Below are 11,210 nucleotides of genomic sequence, written 5' to 3' on the forward strand. Positions count from 1 at the left end.
AGCGGCGGGGCCGGGAGGAGAACACACACCAGCGACACCATCAGCCGTGTCCCCGCTGGAGACACCACCGCGCTGACCAGCTGGGACCATGGGCAGAGAGTCCAGGGATGCCACCGCTGCCAGCAACAGGCCACCAGGAGAGCCACCAGTGATGGCACCAACAGAACCAGCAGCAGCAGGGCCATCAGAAATGGCACAGCAGGGACATCAAGCAATGGCAGCAGTGCCACCATCAGCAGCACCACCAAGAGAACCCTCAGTGCTGTCATCGTGCTGGCCGCCAGTGATGCCACCCGAAATGGCACCAGTAGGCCCCTGAGAGCTGTCCCCAGTGTAACTGCACCAGCGCCACCAGCAGGGCTCTGGGTAGTGCCCGGCCCGTCCCCACGGCCAGCAGACACACGGACAGGCTGAGGGTGGGTACAAAGTGCCTTTATTGCCAGGGCTCCCGCGGCCGGGCCCTCACGTCTGCAGCTGCAGCAGCGCCGGGGCCGGGGACCGCGGGGGCTGCGCCCGCCCGTGGCAGCGCTCCAGCTCCGCCAGCACCGCCAGCAGCCGGCTCAGCCCCTCAGGCAGGGCAGCATCTGCGGGACACGGAGCGACAGTGACAGCCCGCAGCGCCGCTGGGGCCACCACAGTTCCCCTGGGGTCATCCAGCCACCACAGCCCCTGGGGTCACCTCGAATCACCACAGCCCCTGGGGTCACCCCAACCACCACAGCTCCCCTGGGGTGACCCCAACCACCCCAGCTCCCCTGGGGTTATCCCTACCACCACAGCTCCCCTGGGGTCACCCCAGCCACCACAGCTCCCCTGGGGTCACCCCAGCCACCACAGCTCCCCTGTGACCCCTGGGGACAGCTCCCATCCCCAGCAGGACCCCAAAGCCTCACCCACCTTCACCCCGGGGTCCGTTCTGGGCGTGCTCTGGCTCCAGCAGCTCCCAGTATTTGTCCCTGGGGAGAGGAGAAGGCTGGGCCCGTGGCAGGAGGGGAAGGGGCTGCCGGGGCCGTGTGGGGGTCCCGGGGCAGGGCTCACCTGAGGGTGTTCCGGAGGCCCTGCAGGTGCTGGAAGAGGCGCTGAGCCTCCACCGCGGGCTCCAGCGGGTCACTCCAGTCCTGCAGGGTGACGCCATGCCGGGTCCGGTCGCATCCCAGCCCTGCGGGACAGCAGTGTCACCGCACGTGGGGACACCCCAGCACGCCCCCGGGGCCACCTCCCTGTACCTGTCCTGTCGCGCTGGTGGCAGCAGCTCCACTTGTCCCCGCGGAACACACCGGGGTGGTAGGAGCGGAGCACCCGGGGGTTGTTGCCACACACCTTGCGCAGGGCTGACAGCCACTGGTTCAGCTCGTTGACACACTGCGGGGTTGGGGACACTCAGAGCGACGCCGGGCAGTGCCAGCGCCCGGGCTGTCCCTACGCCTCGGGCTGTCCCCGCCGCACCTTGCACTGCAGGTAGGCCGTCTCCTGCTGCCCGCCCGAGGCCAGGTAGACCACCTGCATGACGTGCGAGCTGCCGAAGCTCTTCTCCTCCACCTTCTCGGCCGCCAGGATGTCGCCCAGGGCGATGGCACCGATACGCTGATGGAAGAGACACACACACACACAGGGGACACAGGGGGTCAGCGCCACCCTGCTGCCGCCCCCCGCCCCCCCAGCACGCCCGTACCTCCGCTCCGGGGCTCTTGCCGAAGCTCAGGGACTCTCCGGCGAGGCAGAAATGGAGCTTCTTGCCGGCGGCAGCAGCGAGCAGCGGCCCCTTGCCCCGTGTCTTGTGCACAAGGAGCAGCCCCTCCTTCAGCACGGCCGGCGGGGGCCGCCCCTCACCCTCCTCCTCGCCCTGCTCCTCCTCCGTGCCCACCAGGCGGGTGATGAAGTCCCTCATGCGGGCGGTGCCCTGCTGCAGGGCGGGCAGCAGCGGCGACAGCCACGTCTCTTTGGCGCGCCCGGCCGCCGGCTCCATGTTCCCGACCAGCTGGATGGCCTGGGGACCCCGGCAGTGGCAGCGTCACCCCCGGGACACCCGGCTGGCCCCAGCGAGAGCCAGCCGGGCACCCCAAAGCCCAGCCCCGGTGTCGCACCTTGGCCAGCAGCAGCAGCGTGCGGCTGGTCCGAGCGTCCGCGTGTGTGGCTCGCAGCTGGAACAGCTTGGGGGTCATCACGGCCGGCGAGAAGAAGCGCAGGCACAGGAAGCTGGTGACGGCCACAAATTTGGCGTGCTGTGACCACCGAGGAGGTGCGGAACACACGTGAGGGTCTCTCCCAGCGTGGGACAGCCCCACAAACAGCGATGCACCGGTGGCCGGGGCTGCTGCTTGCCCAAGAGGGGCACCACACCCAGAGAGCGCTGTCCCCTGGGGATGTCTCTGTTTGACCCCGCTCCATCCCCACCTGGTGCTCCGGGAAGCGCTCCCCGACGCGCTGGAAGAGCTGGCGGAACGCGGCGCGGATCAGGGGCGGACACGCCGGGGCCGACCTGACGATGGCGTCCAGGAGCTCGCCCAGGTAGGACTGGAGGTGCTGTCGGCCCTGCTCTATCACCTCGCCCTCTGTCTGCACCCGGTGCAGCCCCGAGCACCTGCGGGCACCGCCACTGTCACCCCCAGCGCTGGGGCCAGCCCTGCCCTGCCACCCCACGAGCCCCTTACCCGACGTCTTTGATCTCCACCTTGCCGGGGTCCAGCTCCACGTATTTCTTCTCCTCGAACACACGGGTGATGATGGGGCCCAGGACAAAGTGCAGGTATGGCATCCCTGTCACCTGCCGAGGGACCACACAGGGGACAGGGATGGGCTGCAGATTTGGCATCCGACACCCTCGGGGTCACCCAGTGGGTTTTGTCCAGCATCCCAGCCCCAGGGGAAGGCACAAGCACAGCAGCTCTCCCAGTTCTTCCCCTGGAACAGCCCAGGGGCAGGATGACCTGGAAGAGCAGGTTTTGGGTGGTGTGGCACCTTGAGGAAGGACTCCATGGACTTTGAGGCCAGAGAGTTGCTCCGGAACAGAGTGTTGGGCTCACCTGCAAAACAGGAGAGGGGCCATGGCCTGAGGGATGGCCACAGGTCAGCCCTGGGCAGCTGCATGTAGCATCCCATGAACTCTCTCTCTTTGGTCAATCCCCAAGCCCTCAGCCCTCCCCAGGAATCATTAACTGCTTACCATAGAGTTAGCCCTCCCAAAGGGAAAAACAGACTCCCCCGTGCACTTGGTGTCACAACTTCCTCTGGTTTCTCCTTTCCCCGTCACTGGCTTGGCACCCCACGGGGGCAGCACCCGCAGCTGCAGTCATGGGGGTCATTCCCAGAGGCTGTGCCCTGCCCCCCTGGCCATTTCCATGGGGTCATGGGGATTTCCTAACCTCAGACCGCCTGCTCCTCCACCAACGTCAGCCCATGAACTGCTGGCATGAGCCCAACAGATTCCACATTGTGATGGCTGAGTCTCAACCATCACTCCCAAAAAATCCCCACAAAAAGCCCTGGAGGTTTTGCAGCCCCAGGAGATGATAAGGAAGCCTCCAGGTCCACTTCCTATTCCAGCCTTACAGGGCTTGGCCAGCTCCAGCTCAAAGAGCAGGTCCAGGAACTCCTTGACCAGCCCCTGGCCCAAGAAGAGTTTGACCAAGTTGATGGCGACCTCCTGCCGGCACTCGGCCGTGGTGGTTTCGTCCAGGAGGGTGACCAGGTGCACTTGGCCATCCTGGAGGGAAGAGGCACCATAACATGGCAGCCCGAGGCAGGCACAGAGCTGGGAAATGTGGGTGCTCCAGCAGGGCTGGGCATGGACCCCTCACCTGGCGCCCCAACTTCACCTCCTGGCACAGGAGCTGCACCTAGGGGCTGGTAGCAGTGGGAGGGAAGAACCGTCTCATCCCGAAGCTTCACCTGCAGCTGCAGCGAGCCCAGGCTGCCCCGGCACCTGCAGGAGCACAGGGAGGGTGCGTGGGTGGGGGCATGGATGGAGGGATAGATGATGGATGGATGGATGGATGGATGGATGGATGGATCATGGATGGATGATGAATGGATGGATAGGTGAACAGAAGGATGGATGGATGGATGGATCATGGATGGATGATGAATGGATGGATGATGAATGGATGGATACTTCACCCAGCAGGAGGTGGCCCAACACCCCAGGCTACCCCTCCAAAGTGATGATGCTCCCAGGAAAGTCCCCCTCCTTAATGCCCCTGAGGGCACTGGGGCCACCCTGAGCCCACCCCAACACCCTGTGCCAAAACTCACTCGTCCTCTATCGGCTTGGACTTGTCTGGCCACAGCCTGAACCAACCCTCCTCCTGCCCGGCCGCCTCCAGCCCCTGCACGCTGAACACCACCTGGGAGGGGAAGGCAGGAGAGGGCTGGGTGTGCAGCTGGGCAGGATCCTTGGCGGCACTGGAAGGGTTTGGGCCTCACCTTGCCCAGGAAGTCGTTCCTGCCGACGAGGTCCCAGTCCCACACCTCCACACAGAGCTTCTCCCCAGCAGGCTCGGCCAGCTCAAACTCGAAGGTCTCGTTCCAGCGAGGGTAACAGGATTTCTTGACCACCTGCAAAGGCAACAGTTTTGTCCCTTTTGCTGGATGGGTCTGTCCCTCAGGGACACCAGGCTGAGGACGCTGGGGGACAGGGATGGCTCCGGGTTTCCCCGTGGGTGGATTCCCCCTGCAGCCCTGGCAGGCTGGGCATGGCCGCAGCCGCACTCACGGTGCTCTCCTGTGTCTTCCCATTGTAGCGCAGGCGGACAAAGGGATCGGAGGCACCATTCCGGTCCTTCCTGGCCAAATCCCTGCCAAGAGGGGGAATTTACCAGCAACCTCCCAAAATACCTACATGCACCCATGGCACCCCCTCCCCTCTCAGAGAATCTCAAGATATATGTCCCAAAAACCTGCAGATGAGGTAGACACTGCCCCAGCACCTCCAGCACCTGCTGGGTGATGAGGAGGGTGCTCTGCACCCAAAGGACCGGATACACCAGGGAAACTGAGTCATGGAGCAGCACCCATGTCCCAGCTGCACACACAGCTCTGTCACCCTCGTGTCCCCTCTCACCTGGCCTCCAGCACGGAGCAGCGCAGCCGCCGGCTGCCCTGGCTGCCCAGCACCTCCACCCGCAGGTGGATCTCCCCTTGCACCTCCTCATCAGGGTCCACCTCGCTGAGGCTCATCCAGCCGCTGTATCCTGTGGGAAAAGGGGCGATCCCCACAAAGGGGTCATTGGGGAACCCCTCAGGACCAGCCTGTCCAAAGGGTGCGTCCCTCCTGGGACCCCCCAGCCACCTTTCCCCTACCCTTGGGGTGCTCTGCCAGCATGTCCCGGGTGATGCAGACCTTCCCAATGATGTCATCACGGCTGGAAAAGAAAAGTGGGAAGCAGGACATGGCATGGGATTGGTCCCCAGGTAGGACAGCCCCCACTTTGGGGGATCCTGGACAGGGGCCACCCTGGTGTGTCTGTCCCCATGGAGCACATCAGCCATCCTCTGCTGCCAGCTGGACAATATCCTTGGGAGGTAACTTCACCCATCTGTGTCCCAAAGGCCAGGGCAGCATGGCCAGGTGTGGATTCTCTGGTGTCAGCACCAGACTGAGCATGCAGGGAGCCAAAGCCACCAACGGAGCCCCCAGGCAGAGCTCCCAGCACACCTGAGGGCATGCAGGGAGCCAAAGCCACCAACAGAGTCCCCAGGCCCAGCCCCCAGCACACCTGAGGGCATCCTCATCCATGACGTAGATGGAGATGCTGTGGAAGCCAGGCTGGAGCTGCACCTCATATTCCTCCCCCCAGAACGGGGACAGTGTCTTCCACACCGTGGCAGTCCTGTGGGGCAGGTGGCACTGGTGACACGGGGGACAGGGCTCCCTCTCAGGGGTGCTCTCTAGCCCTAGGACCTTCCCAGTTTTTGGGGACACATGGCTAGGGGCAGCACCCAGAGTTTGGAACCTGGCTGGGGCAGATATGAGTCTCTGTCCCTGTCCTTGTCCTGTCTTGTGACACAGGGGTGGGGTAGAGGGGAGGGGGCCATGAGCTGCTGACACTGCTGTGTCTGCAGGAGCACCTCAGCCCAAAGCAGGGAATAATAATAATGAATGATAAATAATAATGATCTTAACAATAAGCATAACAATAATGTGCCTGCAGCAGATGGAGACACCTGCCAGGAGCAAGGTTTGGGGCTCCAGCAGTTTTAGGGACAGCCAGGGAGCTGGGCCACCCACCTGATGATGGCCTCATCGTCGATCTTCACGATGCAGTAGGGGTCACTGCTCCCTGTGCTGGAAGGACAAGGGACAGCTCTGTCAGTGCCACCAGCCACAGCCTGGCCACCAACCAGCCCACAGGACTCTCCTGGCCGTGGGTGACCAAAGCCTCCAGCCCTGGCAGCCCCCGCAGAACCTTGCAGAGCCCAATTCCTGAGGGTGAGGCTGGGGAGCAGAGGCTGCCAGAGGCTTCCACAGGGGCACTTGGCCACAGCTGCCAGCACAGGGTGACCCTGGCCTGGCCTCCAGACCGGGGACACTCCTCCCTGACCATGTCCGGCCGCTGTGTCCAGCCGGTGCCAGAAGTGGCTTTTCCTCTTCCACGCAGGAAGGCAAGGAGCAAACAAACCCCACCCTTTCCCCAAAACAGCTTCAGGCACCTGCAGCCCAATTTCACCCACCAGGAGTGAGGCCACAGCAGCCTCCTCCAGCCCCAGGGTGTCCCCAGACCCCCAACACTCCCACAGGGATGGGGACAGCCCTAGGGACACCCCCGGGGATGCAGAGGGTGTGAAGGGCAGCCACCACCATACTTTGACCGTGCTTCCTCCCTGGGGACAACCTGAGTCATGCTTGCCAAAAAATAATCACAGTTTTACAGGCTTATTGCCCTGCTTCATCAGAAACAGAGTCAGGGGTGGGGACTCCAGCCAGGGACAGAGGAGCCAGGACCTGGGGGGTGGCCAAGGTCATGGAAAGGTTGTGGCTCCCATCCCACTGGCACAGAGCAGCTTGGAGCATGGAGAACTCATCAACACCAACTCCAGGGGCACCTTCAGGCAGTGTCCTGGGGAAAGGGAGGGTGCACAGCTGGGGGGACCCCAGGCATCGAGTGATTTCCACATCCCAAATCCAGGGAGGCTGAGAGGCAGCTGCTGGGGGGATTGAAAGGGCTTTGGGGACAACTGAAAGAATTTTCTTTGGAATCCAAAGGGTTTTTGGGGGGACTGAAGGAGTTGGAAGGGACTGAAAGGGTTTGGGGGGACTGAAGGGGGTTTTGGGGGAATCAAAAAGGGTTGGAGGGGATTGAAAGTGTTTGGGGGGACTGAAAAGGGTTTTGGGGGATTCCAAAGGGGTTGGAGGGGATTGAAAGGGTTTTGAGGGGGACTATAAGGGGTTTTGGGGGACTCAAAAGAGGCTGGAGGGGACTGGAAGGGTTTGGGGGGACTGAAAGGGGTTTGGGGGTAATCAAAAGGAATTGGAGGGGACTTGAAAGGGCTTTGAAGGGGACTGTAAAGGGGTTTTGGGGGGTTCAAAAGAGGCTGGAGGGAGCTGAAAGGCTTTGTGGGGCTCCCTGCCCCACTAACACTGCAGCAGGGATTTCTCCGGGCTGTGCATCCCGGGTACCACAACAACATCCCCGCTCCCAGGCGCTTCCACCCCTGCGGCCCCGCGGGGCTGGAATGCAGCAGGGTGCCAAGAGCCGCTCCCGCTCCATGCCAGCCCTGCCGAGAGGGTTTTTAAAGAGAGGATTTTTAGGAGAGAATTTCTAAGCAGAGCCGCGGGTGGAATGCCATCCAGCAGAGCCCCTCGCTGACATTTCCTGCCTTGTGCAAACCACGGGCGATGCCGGGAGCGGGCAGGCGGAAAGGCAGCAGCTGCTGCCCGCTCCAGCTGCGCCCGGCAACGCGCGGTGACAGCGGTGACAGCGGCAAACCCTTGTCCCCACCGTGGCGACATCCAGAGCGCCGGGAGGCCACCCGGGCACGGCGTGTTCCAGGCATCCAAACACAGGATGGGCTGCGGGAGGTGCCCGAGTGAGGAGAAATCCCCTCTCCAAAGGCTCCGCCCGCGCAGCATCCCTGTCCCGGGATGTCACCGAGGGATTGGTGGCGCGGTGGGTGCGGGGCTGGCTGGGGCACCGCGCTGCGTGCGGGGAAGGAGCTGGAAAGGGGAAGGGCTTTGGAAAGAGGAAATGAGCCCAGGCAGGACTGGGAGAAGGGGGAAGGAACCCGCAGCCACCCCTCCGGCAACAGAGCCGCGGAGGGATGGAATTAAAAATTAACTGGTGGAGGCAGCAGAGCTGGTCTGCCCTGGGGGGTGGTAAGAATAAATAAATAATTTAAAAAAAAAAATAGAACTAAAACTGAAAGAAAAAATAGAATGAGGAATTGAAGGAAAATAGAAGAAAAAAAATAAAAGAAAAATAGAAATAAACATCAAAAAGAATTAAAGTAGAAAAAAAATTAAAAAGAAAAATAAAAGAAAAATTGAATAAAAAATTTTTAAAAATAAGGAAAAAGAAAAATTAAAAGAAAAATTAAAAGAAAAATTAAAAGAAAAATTAAAAGAAAAATTAAAAGAAAAATTAAAAGAATAAAATAAAAGAATAAAATAAAAGAATAAAATAAAAGAATAAAATAAAATAAAACAAGGAACAGTAACTGAAGAAATTAATAACAAATAAGTGAAAAAAAAGGAAGAAGGGCAAAAATGAAATAAAAAATAATTTTAAAAATAAGGAAATAAAAAGTTAAGTGAAAATACTGAAATAAAAATAGAATAGATTGAATAAATTAAAGATTAAAAAATGTTTGCGTTATTTATTATCCTAACATTAAAATAATCCAATAAAATAAATAAATAATAAAACAGAAATTCAAATAAAAGAAAGTAAATGTCACAATAAAAATTCAATACTAAATAAAGCAAATTTAAAAATTAAAAACCACTCCAAATAATCAGGACGACCCTTTCCCTGGCTTTCGTGGGATAAAGACAGGGGGAAGATTTGGGAGCCTCAGCTGGGGGGGCTCCCGTAACTCCCTGAGCCAAATCCTGTGGGATCTGGGGGTTCCCCCCGGGGATTTGGGGGTGCTCCATCACCCCTGGCTGCTGCCAGCAGGCTCTGAGCTGGGGACACCACGCGGAGGGAACTCCCCGGAGGAAAGCAGCGATCCCAAGAGTGGTGCCAGGGCAGGGAACCGGATCCCCCGGGGCAGCGGGGAGGGGGCCGGGGCAGCCACGGCCAAGGTCGCGCTCGGGTTTCCCTCCCCGCGGTCCCAGCCCAGCGCCACGTCCCAAAGGCACCGGTCCGGAAAGCTCCGCTCCAGGCGCTCCCAGAAGCCAGAACCTCCCAAAACCCAGAGCCCGCCCGTGCTGGGTCAAGCTCCGGAGGGGAGTTGTGCCAAGGGATTTAAAAATCAGGCCCTGACACACGGGATTTAAAAAAAGAAAAAAAAAAAAAGTCATGTTTCTTTCCTTGTTTATCCTCTTTTTCCATGACGGCTGCAGGAATTTTTGCTGGTTTTCCGGCTGTCGAGCGCTCCTCAGCAGCTTCCCGCTGCCTTGGTGGCGGCTGGGGCCACCCCGGTGCTGTCCCCACATCCCGCCCCATAAGGACCAGAGCGATGAGGACAGCGAGCACCGGGAATTTCTGGGAGGGAAATCCCGAGCCAAGGGCTGCCCCCGGACCTCAGCCAGGTGCGATGGAGCCGAGGATGGGGACACAGCCCTGGGGCAGCCCCTGCTCCTTTGGGGACGGATGTACCGGGTCCTGCTGCGCGTCCGGGGGTCCCTGCGAGGGTCCCTCTTGGTGGGGACAGCCCTGCCCCGTGGCACCCCAGGGGGAGCCCCCAAAGTGGGAGCGCTGCTTGGGGCACCCAAAACACGGCTGGGGGCATCCCACAGCACGGGGGGAAACCTCAACCCCATCCCGGGGGGGTGTCCCCAAATCACAGCCCTGCTGAGGGAGCCCCCAAAGCGCCAAGAACTGCTGGGGGCACACAAAAATGTCCTGAAGGGAACCCCCAAAGCCGCACTGGGGGAACCCCCAAAGCAAGGAAACAGCAAAGCCATCCTGGAGGAACCTCCAAAGCAAGGGGGATTCCAAAGCCACCCTATGGGGAACTTCCAAAGTAGGTGCACTGCTGAAGGGGTACCCAAAATCCACCCTGAAGGGAACCCCCAAAGTAAACACACTGCTGGGGGGGACCCTAAAGCCGCCCTGGGGGGAATCCTCAATGCAGGGCGACTCCAAAGCCACCCCGGAGGGAACACCCCAAGGGGTGACACCCCAAAAGGGGATCCTAAACCCACCTGGGGCTGAGCCCCTAAACCTCATGCATGGCTGGGGGGCCCCCAAACCATTCTGGGCAAGCCCCCGAAGCAGGCAGGAGGCTCCAAGGCCACCCCGAGGGTGGTGTCCCCATCAGGGACCTGTTGGGGAGACACCCCGCAGCCCCCCTGGGAAAGCGGCGAGTCCCTGGGGATGCCCCCGCCCCGAAGCTCTCCCGGCCTCCGCGGGGACACTCACATGTCCTTGGCGGGCAGGTTCCTGCCCTCCACGATGCGGATGGAGAGGGCGCTGCGCCGGGCCATGGCGGGCGGGCAGCGGAGCCGAGCGGAGCCGAGCGGAGCCAAACGGCGCCGAGCGCGGCCTCGAACCCGCGGCCCCGCGCACAGCGCCCATGTGCGGGCCGGCGCCGGCGGCCACCAATCAGCGCGCGGGGGCGGGGAAAGGGGCGTTGCCTGGGGCGCATCCGCCGCGCCCATTGGGTGATGCTATCGGCTGTCGGCCAGGGGGTGTGGCCTGCGCAGGTGGGCGGGGCCAGGCTCCCCGCGCTGCCGGGGTCCCTCGGGGTCCCCCCGGTGTGTCCCCGGTGTGTCCCCTCGGTCCCCCCGCTCTGTACCCTCTCTGTCCCCGCTGAGTCCCCTCTGTGTCCCCGCTGTCCCCTCGGTCCACCCGCTGAGTCCCCGCTGTGCCCCCGCTCTGTCCCCTCGCTGTGCCCCCGCTGTCCCCTCTGCCCCCTCGGTCCGTGTCAGCCCCCGGCACCGCCCGCAGCTCCAGGGCAGCCCCAGCCTGCCCAGCCGAGCGCCCGCCTGGATTGGACCAAACCCACACCGGATCCCTCCGTACCCCCGAACTCGGGGGGTGCAGCGCTGCTCCGCACCCCAAACCTCCAGCGTTTTACTGATTTTTAACCCGGTTTTTGTTTGTTTT

At 61.2% G+C, this 11,210-nt stretch overlaps 1 protein-coding gene across 1 annotated transcript; it reads right to left on the reverse strand.

Moving 5' to 3' along the window:
- Positions 1–416: 416 nt before the first annotated feature.
- LOC118694317 (ras GTPase-activating protein 4-like) lies at positions 417–10,627 on the reverse strand. The gene is given in 21 exon segments (XM_036395346.2): positions 417–584; positions 898–956; positions 1,039–1,159; positions 1,227–1,362; positions 1,447–1,584; positions 1,673–1,987; positions 2,085–2,222; positions 2,395–2,581; positions 2,652–2,764; positions 2,959–3,023; positions 3,550–3,703; positions 3,798–3,836; positions 3,838–3,922; positions 4,252–4,343; positions 4,423–4,554; positions 4,712–4,793; positions 5,060–5,189; positions 5,299–5,360; positions 5,715–5,828; positions 6,227–6,283; positions 10,524–10,627. Coding segments are annotated over 21 exon segments (2,406 nt in total). The 5' UTR covers positions 10,589–10,627; the 3' UTR covers positions 417–462.
- Between the last annotated feature and the right edge of the window lie 583 nt (positions 10,628–11,210).

The sequence above is a fragment of the Molothrus ater genome, chromosome 21 (genome assembly GCF_012460135.2).
Source record: "Molothrus ater isolate BHLD 08-10-18 breed brown headed cowbird chromosome 21, BPBGC_Mater_1.1, whole genome shotgun sequence".
NCBI lineage: Eukaryota > Metazoa > Chordata > Aves > Passeriformes > Icteridae > Molothrus > Molothrus ater.